General features: G+C 35.9%; 1 protein-coding gene across 3 annotated transcripts in view; it reads left to right on the plus strand.

Moving 5' to 3' along the window:
- LOC128644477 (forkhead box protein J2) overlaps positions 1–16,610 on the plus strand; it is a 108,311-nt gene extending 91,701 nt beyond the window's left edge. For all 3 annotated transcript variants that reach the window (XM_053697061.1, XM_053697062.1, XM_053697063.1), the window contains exons 7-8: positions 16,210–16,395; positions 16,486–16,610. In XM_053697061.1, coding sequence (XP_053553036.1) covers positions 16,210–16,395; positions 16,486–16,595 — 296 coding nt within the window. In that variant the 3' untranslated portion in view covers positions 16,596–16,610. The remainder of the gene's footprint in view (positions 1–16,209; positions 16,396–16,485) is intronic.
- Positions 16,611–19,821: the final 3,211 nt, after the last annotated feature.

Genomic DNA, 19,821 nt, shown 5'->3' on the forward strand with positions numbered 1-19,821 from the left:
TGTCCTGAGAAGAGTACATAATATACTGTTCTCTATATAGAATAGTTATTATCTTACCGATGGCTATGCCAAAAAGCTTTCCAGTATTCATATATGTGACAATGTGGCATGAGTAAAGAGGTATAGACCGAATAGCAATCTCTGTGTTGCTTATATTAGCGTGTATCCTTGAGTCATTAGGACTGAGTATAGAGTATTTCTATCAGAACAGCTGTTCTGTTTAATAAATCTGCCCAGTTTACTACTAGTGCAGGGTCCACTAGAGAAACAGGCAGGGTTATATATTGGTGGTATTACGGTTTCGCTCTAATCACTTTCCCTTAACCATCCAGCAGAGTACTATCTCTGCTTCGTATTGATTTAAATAATCTTTAAGTAAGGGGTGATATCTCTATAATACCGCTAAAAGCAGAGGTTGAATATTTTATTCTGTTGAAATATATTAGAAATACAGAGCCGATATCGGCAGTGACAACACTATACCTCAATTCAGAGAATTAATAAACATTGGAGTTTGCGTTAAACCATCTCTTGAGTAATCATAGCAGCTGGCATACCAATGTGTCTAAAGTCTCATATGTTAGCTGGAGTTACCGCACGTAGTGACATACAGAGCAATAACACTAAATTCTGTGCCCAACAATGATGGTGCTCTATTAGCTGCAGATATTGCGTTTTCATGAAAACGCTCAGTTTACCTTAGCCAAACAATAAGCGTGTTATTCAATTAATATCGCTATAGTAGTATAGCTATAATGTTCCTCTAGGTTCCCTAACAATCACAGGAGCTCCCAGACTCCTCACCAGTACCTTAGGTAAAACTTACCTTTTGAAAAAGCTGTGCAACGGCGAAACAGCTAATAGAGCACCATCATTATTGGGCACAGAATTTAGTGTTATTGCTCTGTATGTCACTACGTGCGGTAACTCAAGCTAACATATGAGACTTTAGACACATTGGTATGCCAGCTGCTATGATTACTCAAGAGATGGTTTAACGCAAACTCCAATGTTTATTAATTCTCTGAATTGAGGTATAGTGTTGTCACTGCCGATATCGGCTCTGTATTTCTAATATATTTCAACGGAATAAAATATTCAACCTCTGCTTTTAGCGGTATTATAGAGATATCACCCCTTACTTAAATATTATTTAAATCAATACGAAGCAGAGATAGTACTCTGCTGGATGGTTAAGGGAAAGTGATTAGAGCGAAACCGTAATACCACCAATATATAACCCTGCCTGTTTCTCTAGTGGACCCTGCACTAGTAGTAAACTGGGCAGATTTATTAAACAGAACAGCTGTTCTGATAGAAATACTCTATACTCAGTCCTAATGACTCAAGGATACACGCTAATATAAGCAACACAGAGATTGCTATTCGGTCTATACCTCTTTACTCATGCCACATTGTCACATATATGAATACTGGAAAGCTTTTTGGCATAGCCATCGGTAAGATAATAACTATTCTATATAGAGAACAGTATATTATGTACTCTTCTCAGGACATTTTTATGCCATATATTTGATAACTTGCGAGCTGCCTCTGAGATTTGGCTGTAACTATCTTGCTATACATCACAAGTGAATAAACATTAAGCAATACAGCCAATGCAAATAAAAGATCTGCTAGCACTTAGCTGTATGATAATTCTGTAACAAACTGACAGTTTGTGAGTTATCGATAACGGGTTGTTATCACACAATAAGCAATTACAAGACGGAATAAGACAGCTATTTATGCGGAGGACTCGTTACCATTTACCTGATATCAATCAGATGTTTGCACCAATCACACTGATATAATTAACGGTATATTATAACCAGCAGTTCCTTGTGTTCACCCTCTCTTTGGTCCACTTAGCCATTGTGTTACTATAACCCTCTAGTTGTTTATTTTAAATCCACATCCCAGGTTTTTAACCTCTTTAATTTCTAAGCGTTTTGTGAATAAACGTTATATTTTAAGTAATTGATAGCGAATCATCTCCTTGGCCCATAAGTTTCCATATAGATAATGATTTGAACCCAGTGTCTGCAGCGAGTGCTTTATATGTGTATTCTTCAATGGTCTCTTCCATTTATCTACTAATTCAGTAAGAATAATACACAGCACCCCATACCCTTTAATGTGATAAACCACTAGATCACTATTACCCATAGGGTGCAGCCGACATTTTGGTAGTGCCATTGGACTCCCATTCTTTGTAGCATACACACGTATTTATGTGTACATATGTGTTTGTAATACACATGCATATAAACATACATACACACACATGTATTTATGCGTACATATGTGTTTGTAATACACATGCATATAAACATACATACACACACATGTATTTATGTGTACATATGTTTGTAATACACATGCATATAAACATACATACACACACATGTATTTATGTGTACATATGTGTTTGTAATACACATGCATATAAACATACATACACACACATGTATTTATGTGTACATATGTGTTTGTAATACACATGCATATAAACATACATACACACACATGTATTTATGCGTACATATGTTTGTAATACACATGCATATAAATATACATACACACACACGTATTTATGTGTACATATGTGTTTGTAATACACATGCATATAAACATACATACACACACATGTATTTATGCGTACATATGTTTGTAATACACATGCATATAAACATACATACACACACACGTATTTATGTGTACATATGTGTTTGTAATACACATGCATATAAACATACATACACACACACGTATTTATGTGTACATATGTGTTTGTAATACACATGCATATAAACATACATACATACACACGTATTTATGTGTACATATGTGTTTGTAATACACATGCATATAAACATACATACACACACACGTATTTATGTGTACATATGTGTTTGTAATACACATGCATATAAACATACATACACACACATGTATTTATGTGTACATATGTGTTTGTAATACACATGCATATAAACATACATACACACACACGTATTTATGTGTACATATGTGTTTGTAATACACATGCATATAAACATACATACACACACACGTATTTATGTGTACATATGTGTTTGTAATACACATGCATATAAACATACATACACACACATGTATTTATGTGTACATATGTTTGTAATACACATGCATATAAACATACATACACACACATGTATTTATGTGTACATATGTGTTTGTAATACACATGCATATAAACATACATACACACACATGTATTTATGTGTACATATGTGTTTGTAATACACATGCATATAAACATACATACACACACATGTATTTATGTGTACATATGTTTGTAATACACATGCATATAAACATACATACACACACATGTATTTATGTGTACATATGTTTGTAATACACATGCATATAAACATACATACACACACGTATTTATGTGTACATATGTGTTTGTAATACACATGCATATAAACATACATACACACACATGTATTTATGTGTACATATGTGTTTGTAATACACATGCATATAAACATACATACACACACATGTATTTATGTGTACATATGTGTTTGTAATACACATGCATATAAACATACATACACACACATGTATTTATGTGTACATATGTTTGTAATACACATGCATATAAACATACATACACACACGTATTTATGTGTACATATGTGTTTGTAATACACATGCATATAAACATACATACACACACATGTATTTATGTGTACATATGTGTTTGTAATACACATGCATATAAACATACATACACACACGTATTTATGTGTACATATGTGTTTGTAATACACATGCATATAAACATACATACACACACATGTATTTATGTGTACATATGTGTTTGTAATACACATGCATATAAACATACATACACACGTATTTATGTGTACATATGTGTTTTTAATACACATGCATATAAACATACATACACACACACGTATTTATGTGTACATATGTGTTTGTAATACACATGCATATAAACATACATACACACACATGTATTTATGTGTACATATGTTTGTAATACACATGCATATAAACATACATACACACACTTATTTATGTGTACATATGTGTTTGTAATACACATGCATATAAACATACATACACACACATGTATTTATGTGTACATATGTTTGTAATACACATGCATATAAACATACATACACACACATGTATTTATGTGTACATATGTGTTTGTAATACACATGCATATAAACATTCATACACACACATGTATTTATGTGTACATATGTGTTTGTAATACACATGCATATAAACATACATACACACACATGTATTTATGTGTACATATGTGTTTGTAATACACATGCATATAAACATACATACACACACATGTATTTATGTGTACATATGTTTGTAATACACATGCATATAAACATACATACACACACACGTATTTATGTGTACATATGTTTGTAATACACATGCATATAAACATACATACACACACATGTATTTATGTGTACATATGTTTGTAATACACATGCATATAAACATACATACACACACATGTATTTATGTGTACATATGTGTTTGTAATACACATGCATATAAACATACATACACACACATGTATTTATGTGTACATATGTGTTTGTAATACACATGCATATAAACATACATACACACACACGTATTTATGTGTACATATGTGTTTGTAATACACATGCATATAAACATACATACACACACATGTATTTATGTGTACATATGTGTTTGTAATACACATGCATATAAACATACATACACACACACGTATTTATGTGTACATATGTGTTTGTAATACACATGCATACAAACATACATACACACACACGTATTTATGCGTACATATGTGTTTGTAATACACATGCATATAAACATACATACACACATGTATTTATGTGTACATATGTTTGTAATACACATACATATAAACATACATACACACACATGTATTTATGTGTACATATGTGTTTGTAATACACATGCATATAAACATACATACACACACATGTATTTATGTGTACATATGTTTGTAATACACATGCATATAAACATACATACACACACATGTATTTATGTGTACATATGTGTTTGTAATACACATGCATATAAACATACATACACACACATGTATTTATGTGTACATATGTGTTTGTAATACACATGCATATAAACATACATACACACACATGTATTTATGTGTACATATGTGTTTGTAATACACATGCATATAAACATACATACACGTATTTATGTGTACATATGTGTTTGTAATACACATGCATATAAACAAACATACACACACACGTATTTATGTGTACATATGTGTTTTGTAATACACATGCATATAAACATACATACACACACATGTATTTATGTGTACATATGTGTTTGTAATACACATGCATATAAACATACATACACACATGTATTTATGTGTACATATGTGTTTGTAATACACATGCATATAAACATACACACACATGTATTTATGTGTACATATGTGTTTGTAATACACATGCATATAAACATACATACACACACATGTATTTATGTGTACATATGTGTTTGTAATACACATGCATATAAACATACATACACACACATGTATTTATGTGTACATATGTGTTTGTAATACACATGCATATAAACATACATACACACATGTATTTATGTGTACATATGTGTTTGTAATACACATGCATATAAACATACATACACACATGTATTTATGTGTACATATGTGTTTGTAATACACATGCATATAAACATACATACACACATGTATTTATGTGTACATATGTGTTTGTAATACACATGCATATAAACATACATACACACGTATTTATGTGTACATATGTGTTTTTAATACACATGCATATAAACATACATACACACACACGTATTTATGTGTACATATGTGTTTGTAATACACATGCATATAAACATACATACACACACATGTATTTATGTGTACATATGTGTTTGTAATACACATGCATATAAACATACATACACACGTATTTATGTGTACATATGTGTTTTTAATACACATGCATATAAACATACATACACACACACGTATTTATGTGTACATATGTGTTTGTAATACACATGCATATAAACATACATACACACACATGTATTTATGTGTACATATGTTTGTAATACACATGCATATAAACATACATACACACACTTATTTATGTGTACATATGTGTTTGTAATACACATGCATATAAACATACATACACACACATGTATTTATGTGTACATATGTTTGTAATACACATGCATATAAACATACATACACACACATGTATTTATGTGTACATATGTGTTTGTAATACACATGCATATAAACATTCATACACACACATGTATTTATGTGTACATATGTGTTTGTAATACACATGCATATAAACATACATACACACACATGTATTTATGTGTACATATGTGTTTGTAATACACATGCATATAAACATACATACACACACATGTATTTATGTGTACATATGTTTGTAATACACATGCATATAAACATACATACACACACACGTATTTATGTGTACATATGTTTGTAATACACATGCATATAAACATACATACACACACATGTATTTATGTGTACATATGTTTGTAATACACATGCATATAAACATACATACACACACATGTATTTATGTGTACATATGTGTTTGTAATACACATGCATATAAACATACATACACACACATGTATTTATGTGTACATATGTGTTTGTAATACACATGCATATAAACATACATACACACACACGTATTTATGTGTACATATGTGTTTGTAATACACATGCATATAAACATACATACACACACATGTATTTATGTGTACATATGTGTTTGTAATACACATGCATATAAACATACATACACACACACGTATTTATGTGTACATATGTGTTTGTAATACACATGCATACAAACATACATACACACACACGTATTTATGCGTACATATGTGTTTGTAATACACATGCATATAAACATACATACACACATGTATTTATGTGTACATATGTTTGTAATACACATACATATAAACATACATACACACACATGTATTTATGTGTACATATGTGTTTGTAATACACATGCATATAAACATACATACACACACATGTATTTATGTGTACATATGTTTGTAATACACATGCATATAAACATACATACACACACATGTATTTATGTGTACATATGTGTTTGTAATACACATGCATATAAACATACATACACACACATGTATTTATGTGTACATATGTGTTTGTAATACACATGCATATAAACATACATACACACACATGTATTTATGTGTACATATGTGTTTGTAATACACATGCATATAAACATACATACACGTATTTATGTGTACATATGTGTTTGTAATACACATGCATATAAACAAACATACACACACACGTATTTATGTGTACATATGTGTTTTGTAATACACATGCATATAAACATACATACACACACATGTATTTATGTGTACATATGTGTTTGTAATACACATGCATATAAACATACATACACACACATGTATTTATGTGTACATATGTGTTTGTAATACACATGCATATAAACATACATACACACACATGTATTTATGTGTACATATGTGTTTGTAATACACATGCATATAAACATACATACACACACATGTATTTATGTGTACATATGTGTTTGTAATACACATGCATATAAACATACATACACACACATGTATTTATGTGTACATATGTGTTTGTAATACACATGCATATAAACATACATACACACATGTATTTATGTGTACATATGTGTTTGTAATACACATGCATATAAACATACATACACACATGTATTTATGTGTACATATGTGTTTGTAATACACATGCATATAAACATACATACACACATGTATTTATGTGTACATATGTGTTTGTAATACACATGCATATAAACATACACACACATGTATTTATGTGTACATATGTGTTTGTAATACACATGCATATAAACATACATACACACACATGTATTTATGTGTACATATGTGTTTGTAATACACATGCATATAAACATACATACACACACATGTATTTATGTGTACATATGTGTTTGTAATACACATGCATATAAACATACATACACACACACGTATTTATGTGTACATATGTGTTTGTATTACACATGCATATAAACATACATACACACACACGTATTTATGTGTACATATGTTTGTAATACACATGCATATAAACATACATACACACACGTATTTATGTGTACATATGTGTTTGTAATACACATGCATATAAACATACATACACACACATGTATTTATGTGTACATATGTTTGTAATACACATGCATATAAACATACATACACACACGTATTTATGCGTACATATGTTTGTAATACACATGCATATAAACATACATACACACATGTATTTATGTGTACATATGTGTTTGTAATACACATGCATATAAACATACATACACACACATGTATTTATGTGTACATATGTTTGTAATACACATGCATATAAACATACATACACACACGTATTTATGTGTACATATGTGTTTGTAATACACATGCATATAAACATACATACACACACATGTATTTATGTGTACATATGTTTGTAATACACATGCATATAAACATACATACACACACGTATTTATGTGTACATATGTGTTTGTAATACACATGCATATAAACATACACACACACGTATTTATGTGTACATATGTTTGTATTACACATGCATATAAAACATACATACCACACACACGTATTTATGTGTACATATGTGTTTGTAATACACATGCATATAAACATACATACACACACATGTATTTATGTGTACATATGTGTTTGTAATACACATGCATATAAACATACATACACACACATGTATTTATGTGTACATATGTGTTTGTAATACACATGCATATAAACATACATACACACACACGTATTTATGTGTACATATGTGTTTGTATTACACATGCATATAAACATACATACACACACATGTATTTATGTGTACATATGTTTGTAATACACATGCATATAAACATACATACACACACATGTATTTATGTGTACATATGTGTTTGTAATACACATGCATATAAACATACATACACACACATGTATTTATGTGTACATATGTGTTTGTATTACACATGCATATAAACATACATACACACACATGTATTTATGTGTACATATGTTTGTAATACACATGCATATAAACATACATACACACACATGTATTTATGTGTACATATGTGTTTGTAATACACATGCATATAAAACATACATACACACACATGTATTTATGTGTACATATGTGTTTGTAATACACATGCATATAAACATACATACACACACACGTATTTATGTGTACATATGTGTTTGTATTACACATGCATATAAACATACATACATATTATTTAGACCTGTATATGTATGCATTTATACAATATAGCCCTTTCAATAGCCCATTCAAATACCTTGGCATATGCCATATAGCTTTTTAACCATTATAACTTTTTTTTTTTTATACTTACATGAATCATTTTTATCAGATAGTGTAAATGAGTGTAACTGTTTATTTTAATGTATTTATGTTGCGTTTGGTGCAACTTTGTATTTAGCCCTAACCTCTTAGGCGAAGACTTTAGTTGGACTAACCTCATGCATGCAAATTTAGTTTGTGGTCATGCGACCGTGTTTACTTTCAACTTGTAATACGCGCACAAGTTAATGCAGGCATGATATTTCAATATCATGCGCGCTAACATTAGCGCACCACTTGTAATCTAGCCCAGTGTGTACATTGGAATACAGTGTTTGTTTATAGCGTGTACAACATGATACAGTGTTTGTTTACAGAGAGCTAGATTACAAGTAGCACACATATATATATATATATATATATATATATATATACACACACACACTAACATATACTTTGGAGCCCTTTCCACTCAAACACCTTAAACCCTGAAAAATAAAATCGATTGTGATATCCGAAGTCTAGCTGTTAACGTGCATCGGGTTTTACAATTTACTTTTAACTTGTAATACGAGCACTAAGCCACCCACGTTAAAAGCATACTTTTAGCAGTGTTTGTGCGTGAGTGAAAAAATTATTTTGCATGCCACTTATTATCTGGCCCAGAGTGTGCGAAGGGATACAGTGATTATCAGATATGTTCAGGGCCAAAATTTTTCTTCGACTGAATCTTTTGTTCAGAATATTCAAACTACTTTGCATTTCGAATATTCGGTGCCCGTGCTGTTTAGTATTCGTCCCGTTTTAAACTAAACCAATACCGACCATTCATTTTCGTTAAATTAGTGTACATGTTCCACCGCTACAGGTGAAAAAGTTCACCTGTAGTGACTAAAATACTTATTTAAGTGTGCTGGAGAGCCACGCTATCCCGCTCCTCTTCTTCACAGAAGACCCCTGTCCACGCTAACAGGAGGCTCCCAGGGCCTCATAGAAAAGAGAACAGTACCAAGCTATGCAGGAGACAAAATGACTGTGGTAGTTCCATTAAACATAGGCGCTTAATGTGTGCAGGGAGGATGCAGGTATTTAGCAATCAGTGTCTCTTGTTTAAAGGGACACTGAAGCCAATTTTTTAATTTCGTGATTCAGATAAATATTGAAATTTTAAGCAACTTTCTAATTTACTCCTATTATCAAATTTTCTTCATTCTCTTGGTATCTTTATTTGAAATGCAAGAATGTAAATTTAGATGCCGGCCCATTTTTGGTGAACAACCTGGGTTGTTCTAGCTGATTGGTGGATAAATTCATCCACCAATAAAATCAAATAAAGATTCCAAGAGAACGAAGAAAATTGATAATAGAAGTAAATTAAAAAGTTGCTTAAAATTGCTGCTCTATCTGAATCACAAAAGAAAAAATGTGGGTTCAGTGCCCCTTTAAATGCAATGCTAGAGTCATGGGGGTAGTTTTATGCACATTGATTCCCACAGAAAGGCTAGACCGCTAGATATTTTACCTTTGCACGCCCGGTCCACACGGTCAAACACTCTTACTGGGTAGCGTTGCCGCCTGACACTCAGACCTATTCAGATTTACAACTTTCTCTTACCCCAGTCGGTGGAAATCCCCTCATCAGGTCATGTTCTGCGAGCCATATCCTTGGCTGTGGGAGTCGATATAGGTGAATACCTCTCCTCTGCCGTATCTGTCGCTCCCAATCAGCCAGTGTTTCACCAGTGATGTGACTAGCGGCCGCTTCTGATGATGTCATTCGACACCCGGCACCTGACTCCCAACCATGCACTTCAGTGACGGGGGACGGCAAATCCACAGCCGTGCTCACATTTAGAGCCAATCCACTAATTCAAACAACAAAGTGGAGGAGCACTGGATACATGAATAAAAAATATAGCTTTAATTCATCCAAAAGGTAAAACACATGATTTAAAAGTGCAACAATGGTAATTGCATGCAAATTCCCTATGAACCAGAGACCAGCTGACGCATTTCGGCGTGAGCCGTAATCTTAGCTGTAACTTGACCATTGGGTTTACTCCTCTTATAGTGACTCATTAAATGTGATTAATTAAAAACAGAGACCCATAGTTAGGGAAGGGGGTGGGATCAGAGAGGTGTATGTTCACATATGTGTATCTATTTACTACACGATCATTGGTAAAGTGAAACATGTATCTGTTCACTACATGATAATTAGTACTTAAAGTGCATGTAAAGTCAAGCAACTTGCTCATTCGCATAGTGTGTAATTCCCCCCCAAAAAGTGAAAAAAAAAGATCAAGTACAGTCTAACATGTATAATCAAACATATGGGAGAGACAATGCGTGGAGGGCTCAGTCTAGATATGAAACTGAGACACAGGTAGACACTGGGGAAGGCTCGAGATATACAGGTGGTGCTGCCGACACACATATGGAACATGTTTTTCACAGGGCCCAGGGAAAACCAGAAGGGGGGAGGAAACAGAGGGAGAGAAGGAACAGGGAGATACCACACACGACAATCACGACAGAACAAAAAGTACAACTGAAAACTGTCATAAATCTCTCAGACACACCCCTTACGCAAAGAGAGATAAAGTTTTTGAGTTTAATTAATTTGAAACCTTAATAGACGTAAACAAACTCATACGCAATCTTACATTAAGGAAACACTTTAAGTAAAATCAGGAGAGCCCACTAAGTTGTGAAGACACACATAACATTGGAGGTTAGGACCACTTAACTTTCAGTGAGACGTGATCTTTTGTCACTAGATGAGTTACATAGGGAAGGTAGGGACTTAGAGGCTGAGGAAATGGGTACAATCAATTACACTTCCTTTAGAAATCCTTCCACCTTTTACTTGATTCATAGTAGGGCCGTACACTAGAAACGTTCCAACAGAGAGTGGAGTGAGAACTCAAGATATTACACCAGGAGACAAGGGTCAACAAAAGTAATCTCACTAGGCAAAAACAGGAGGCAATGAAAAAGTTGAGTGATAACAATGATATCATAATACGAGAGGCCGATAAAGGGGGGTCGGTTGTGGTCCTGAGTAAGGATTACTTTATTGCGTAGGCCTTAAACCGTTAAATAACACTGAAAACTACACAATATTGAGTGCGGACCCCACATGTAAATTTCAATTTGAACTGGGGACAGCTAATTGACGAGGGAATGTACAAGGGTTTCTTTGACAAAAACACAGGTGATTACCTGATGGTAAGGTCCCCAATCATAACAGTGTTTAATCACCTACCTAAAGTCCATAAGACATTGGACAGAATAGAAGGCCGCCCCATTGTAAGTGGAACTGGCTCTCTTTTGGAGCACCTCTCCCAATGGGTAGATGCTGTCCTACAGCGTATGGTACAAACACTTCTAAGCTTTCTGCTAGATACTAAGCAAGTGTTAAAACTAATGGCTGACCGAGTCTGGGTAAAGAGCCAACATTGGCTCACTATTGATGTCAGATCTTTGTACTACTCTATCCCCATGAGCATGGTCTGAGAGCCATAAGATTTTTCTAGATATGGAAGACAAGTATGACAAGGACTTTTGCATTTTTGTGGACTGTGTCCAATTTTTACTGACACACAATGTATTCCTATTTGAAGACAAGTTCTACCTCCAGAGATGTGGGACAGCGATGGGGGTCAAGTTTGTCCCCTTGTACACCAACCTTTTCATGGGTTGGTGGGAGCTGTCTAACATCTATGGAGATAGTGCCTGTAAGGGTTTCTATGTGGCGTTTTATAAATGCCACATAGATGACATGTTACTCATCTGGGACAGTAACATGGAGCAATTGGATGACTTCGTTAAAATTCTGAATGAAAATCAGGTGGGCCTTTCCTTTGCACATGAAATAAATGAGGAAATAATTAATTATTTGGACATCACCCTTATAGGCATAGCAGGTGCGAAGATAGTGACGGAAGTTTATAAAAAAACAATCACAGGTAATAGTTTTCTTCATGCAACCAGTAGCCACCCTAAGAGGGTATTTGCAGCGGTAGCCAAGGGTCAATTTACCAGGCTAAAAATAAATAATTCTACTGACAATGTAACGTATGAGAGGAAAGCAGACAACCTGTCGACAATTAAAGGATAGGGCATACCCGAATAGAGTCATCAATAGAGCCAGAGGCTCAGTGGCCAAATTGAATAGACAGGATCTTCTGGCAGACAGGACAAAAGCAACTAATCAATTTGAAGGGGTTAAATTTATTACACAATATAGCGCCCAATATGAACAGATCTGTAACATCATCAGGGCACATTTCCCACTTCTATCAGCAGATGATGGTTTGGCAGACACAATGAGGAAAGGATGTAGGTATAAAAAGGGCCTTAGCCTTGGAAATAGGATTGCTCCAACTCAAATAAAGAAACAAAGTGTGCAAGGCAGAGCATGGTTGGCACAACATGGGGTGTTCAAATGCAGCAATAGCACATGCAAAGCATGCGGAAATCTAGCTGTTGATGAGGGTTTTACCTGTGAGAATACAGGGGATAGATACAGACATGAAACAGATTTACCTGCAGGGCCAAATATACAGTGTACCTTTTAACCTGCACACTATGTAAGGTCCAATATGTAGGACTAACTACTAGGGAGATCAGGGTAAGAATAAGGGAGCACCTAAACAATATCAAGGAAGGAACCCTTAGTACCCCACTGATTCAACATTTTAAACAAACACCAGAAATCATCAAGAAATCTCAGTTGGACCATCATCCAATAGATAGGATGGAGTGACAGAAAGGGAGATAGGGATATGCTCTTGTCCAAGAGGGAGACTTATTGGATATTTAAACTTGACACAAGATTCCCTAATGGGTAAAATTCAGAATTTGACCTCATCAACCATTGGAGATAACCCCTTTATTTGTCATTCCCCCCATTTAAGGTCAGGCTATATTTTCAAGGGTCTTTTTGGATATAGTGAATATCGTTTTCTAGATACAGTTCGAGTTAACAATACTCTTAAAGGGACATTAAACACTAAATACATGCTAGATAGAATGATACATTCAAAGAAAAGATTAGTCCATGACTAACATGTAGATGTATTTTTTAAAGTTTCATTAGTTGTTTAAAAAGTGACAAAATAAGGGAAAATTTTAGTGTCTATAAAACACTGGGAGCTGCCCATGTTGTAACTTGTGTACCTTCTCTGCTGTGGCAATTAGGGACAGTTATACATAGGTCACTAGAGTGTGCAGCCAATGGTTGTGCTGGATTTAACAGTTTCTGCACTTCCATTTCTAACAGGAACTGAAAAGCTCACAATTTCAGAATGGAATTACAGGCAAAAGAGGACAAAATAAATAATGAAAGTATATTGCAAAGCTGTTTTATTTATACAATTTATCATTTTATATTACCATCTCAAAGTGTTTAATGTCCCTTTAAGGATGATGTATAGCACAATCATTTATCACACTACCTACCCCTATTTATTGCCGGCCTTGGTGTTAAGGGAGGATAAGAGTTTAATTCCACCTATAATTGCTATCTAGGGTTTTGAGGTATTATTCAAGATGGTTGTGCTAGACTGTTGTACTATCTAAATTAGTTTACTCTAGCTTTGCAATACTTTGAGGAAGCAATATACTCCTATCGGGCCCTCTAATTAGACACTATGAACATATATATGATATTATGGAGAAAACTTGTTTTGTGTCTTAATGCTAAGATTCCACCTTTAGGTTACATTAATAGAGCGTAGAAATCTAACTATCTAGGGATTGACCCAGAATAAAGCATTAAACCGCTTGCAAACTGAGCATGTGATAGAGGGTATGTTCAAATATATATGTTTAAGTTTTCTTATGTATAACAACATTGTGTATTAGTGTGCGTATTATCATTACCTGATGATATGTTTAACCTTACTAATTATCATGTAGTGAACAGATACATGTTTCACTTTACCAATGATCGTGTAGTAAATAGAATAAACATATGTGAACATACACCGCTCTGATCCCACCCCCTTCCCTAACTATGGGTCTCTGTTTTTAATTAATCACATTTATGAGTCACTATAAGAGGAGTAAGCCCAAGGGTCAAGTCTACAGCTAAGATTACGGCTCACGCCGAAATGCGTCAGCTGTCTCTAATTCATAAGGGACTCGCATACAATTACCATTGTTGCACTTTTAAATCGTGTTTTTTACCCTTTTGGATGAAATAAAGCTATATTTTTAATTCATGTATCCAGTTGCTTCTCCACTGTGTTTGAAGTAGTGGGCCTGCACTAAAACACCTGAAGAAGAGTAGCGAGTTAGCTTGGCTCTCCAGCACGCTTAAGTAAGTATTTTTAACTGAATTCTGCATTATTCCTTTCTTTTTCTTTACAATTTGTGCTGCATTCGTTCAGACCATTGTGTTGTTAAAACGAGATTAATATCCACGTTTCATTCATGAATGTGGCTTCATAACAAAACAAATGCATGTCTGGTGATTACACACAGTGTGTACGACAGGATGCAGTGTTTGTTTACAGTGTGTATGATGGTTATAAAAAGTGCATTGTGGGATTGTTAATTTTCACACTTTTGACCGTTATCCCTTCTCCGCCCAGGGCAGTCCCCGCTACCCGCTGAGGTTCAGTCGTCCAGTTGCTGTATGTACCAGCAGAACTCTGTGGCTCCTTCATTACAAACCCACAACGTACCCAGTATTAGTGGTCCCCCCTCCTCACACCACCAATCCCAGCACCAGCAGCCCCCCTATATGTCCCGGCCGCCTGCACCAGGAATGTCTTTGGGTAAGAGTTTGCCCTGGAGCTACAACATGTACTTTGTATCATATTTATGGGTTAGCTATAAATTCACGCTCTCCCCTGTTCCCCTCACAGGACTTCCCAGTGACTGGTGCTCAAATATCGACTCTTTAAAGGAAAGTTTCAAAATTGTAAACAGCCTGGACTGGTCGAGTGTAGATCTGTCCCAATTCTCAGGTGAGTGATAACTAGAGATAATAAATAGAAAACTGGAAATTATATCATAAAAACTGAAATTTCTACATCTTGCCTTATATCCTAGCCAACACTCACCAGATGAGAGCTCTCTTTCCCAGGGGGCATGGCAGAAACGTACCACGCCCCTTTTGCCTCTGTAAAAGCCTCTTTCCACCCCTGTCATTGCTAGCATGTCCATCATAGACTCTTTGCTGCAGGTATAGTGACGGCTCAGTATACTCGAACATAAAAGCACAGGGCAATCTCCACCCCTCTTTCTGCAAAAAGAACGGCCTTCAGAAGAGAACAACCTCCAATGTGGCTTTGCAAAAGCAATCTATGAGTTACTGGGTAAAGGCTGCAATGATTCTGTGTCCAGAACAGAAAATGCCCCTGTTGCCGACTCCAAACGCTTTCTTGCACATATACCTTAAATAGGCAAACGCCCCTATACGTGACCCTAGTCGCAGATCAATGATGTCACTTCTGGGAAAAATTGTGGCATCCATAGGAAGGACCCCTCAGTTGACACCAGGAGCACCGCTCACCCTGCCTCATACCCTATAAGAGGATTACTGCTGCCTCCTAAAAAACCACAAGACTGGAACACAAAGATGAACCTGCAAGCAGCAAATTAAGGGCTAGATTATGAACAGAGTGCAATAGGTTTTTTTGGGTGGCCTTTTGTGTGCTTCAAAAATAGTGCGAGTATTACAATTTTAAAGTTAATGCGTTTGCTCAAGAGCAATTGCGATTTACTCTCGTCGGTTAAGCGTGACTTGAGAGAACGTGTAAAAGGTAGGGGAAGGAAAAAAAAGTTGTAATAAACCCAACATAAATATGCCTTAAAAGTATAGTAACACTCATATAAAAACACTGTCTGTTAACAATTATTTTTCTTCATAAATGGAAAGAGTCCACAGCTGCATTCATTACTTTTGGGAAATTAAGAACCTGGCCACCAGGAGGAGGCAAAGACACCACAGCCAAAGGCTTAAATACTCCTCCCACACCCCTCATCCCCCAATCATTCTTTGCCTTTCGTCCCAGGAGGTTGGTAGAGAAGTGTTAGAAGTTTTTATGGAGGGTAGTACTCTTCGAGATGGGACTGGAGTTTTAAGTAGTCTTGTCAGCCTCTTGGTGAGAGCATGGGTGAACGTTAGAGTCCAGAGATGTAGGGAGAGTCTTTCTGCAAAACCATCCCAACTCATATTAACAACTCCATAAGCAATCAGCGTTGACAAGTTTTGCTGCCTGCTTTCCTTTCTTCACTCAAGTCCATGTCAGAAGCGATGCTACTATCTGTCACACTTGAAGGTCCGTGTTCCTGTTCCATGGCATAGATTCCGGTAAGATTGTTTCATTTTACTTTCTCATGAATGTAATGTATTACATATGTTTTCCCAAGAGGCAAAACACCTTCCAGGACTAACTTTAATTCAGGGTCTCAGTGAGGCTCCTTTTGTATCTTGGAATCAAGAGTTATATCTCCTAAGGGGGGTTATTGAACGGGGGATTTTTAATCATGTTTATTATGTGATTTGACCTGCTTATGTGTAGTGTTACTTTAGCTTGAGGCTTTGTGAAACATAACGGCCTTGGAAGTGACGCAGACTTTTTTACGGTCGGGCGCACTTTTTTGGACTGTATGGCCTACCTTGTGACCGCGGCAGTGGTTACATTTTTTGCCTCTCCAGTTCCGCATTCCTGACCGTGTGGCGACGGAAAGATTCTGGCCTGCTGGTGTCTGGTGCTAAGAGGTGGCGAGTGCCCCAGCCATTAGGGGATGTAAAGTGCCGTTTAGATTTATTTGTCTAATTTAGTCCAAACTTTTTGTATTCATACCCAGTTATGGAGGACTCTGATGTTGAGATTCAAGTGGTCTCGGATTCCGATTATTGTGACGAATACGAACCAGCCCAGATGATGCATGACAGTCAGTTTATGTTTCGAAGGCAGTACTAGAGGGCCCAATTCCTCGGGACCGGGGGAATCATGGGGTTGCTGAGCCCATCCGCCTCTGGGGGGTTCTGTCCCTCGAGTGGCGATTTTCCCTACCATTTACTGCGGTGGAGGTGTGCTGTGCTTTTCGGTACAGACAGGCGCGCCTTCGTGTTCTGCTACGGCACGTTCTGGATATAGGGGTTTTGGGTCTATAGCCCTCAGGAATTAATATAATGGGATGAAGTAATCTTCTTATAGTCTGTTTTGAGTATCCTTTCCTATCTGAGCTTGGACTGACAGGGTTCCGTTGGGCTGGTCCTGCGGGTGTGCCTGTTTTTCATTGGGCGTTAACCTACGGTTGCCTTTTCATTCTTTTAAATCCGATTAGGATGTCTTTTATTTTATTTAACAAGCTCATGTTTTGTTTTATATTCCTTCAGGAATTTTCCTTCTGGAATCTATATTTGCGATTTTGTGATCGCACTGGTTACTTCTACGGAAGTTGTCTGGGGACGTGTTTAGTCCTCTGTTTGTCGTTTATTCTTCATCCCTGGGGGTGACTAAATCAGCCTTGCATGTAAGGGTTGAGGTTCAGCACCTTATGCTTTAAGGCCTACTTCGGTCACGTGGCGCCTGTCTGCCTGGCTGGTCCGGTTTTGGCGCTGAGTGCTTGCATTATTGTTTATATTTGTTTATATTTGGTTTGTGGAAGGTCTGGTGAGCCTTTTTTTGAGGTTCTGGGCTCCTTGTTGCGCGGCTACGTTTGTTGGCCTTGTGGCTTTGGATAATCTGAGTGCACCCTCTACTTGGGTGGATGTTGCTCTATCTTCGGCTGCTTTTACTTGTCGGCAAGTGTTTCCTTTTTTCTTCAGTCATCTTGGTATGACTGCGACGTTTGGTGCTCAGAGGTTGCTTCTCTGGGGATAACGTACGTGTTGGTGAGAATATTTTGATATTCTAAGTTCCTGGCGACTTGGGACTATGGTTTCAGTCGAGGTGATTGCTCTAATTTTTTCAGAGAAGTTTGCTTCTCTGTTCTGTTTCCCGGTTTCAACCTTGTAGTTCTGTGTTGTCGGGGTGTCCGGGCGTTGCCTTCATTTGCTTAGGGTACCCTAGGGTCCCTGTGAGTGTGGTTCGCTTTTGGGGCTTTCCACTTTCTTTGGATTATTGCACCCTGTTTAGGGTCTTCCGGGAATCCTTGTTTGTCTTCCATGTAATCTCCTTTTTGGGAGTTTTCCGTTGCCTCCCTTTCTATGAAGGGGTATGTGGTTGATGTTCGTCCTTTGGGCG

The sequence above is a fragment of the Bombina bombina genome, unplaced genomic scaffold (assembly GCF_027579735.1).
Source record: "Bombina bombina isolate aBomBom1 unplaced genomic scaffold, aBomBom1.pri scaffold_503, whole genome shotgun sequence".
NCBI classification, from domain to species: domain Eukaryota; kingdom Metazoa; phylum Chordata; class Amphibia; order Anura; family Bombinatoridae; genus Bombina; species Bombina bombina.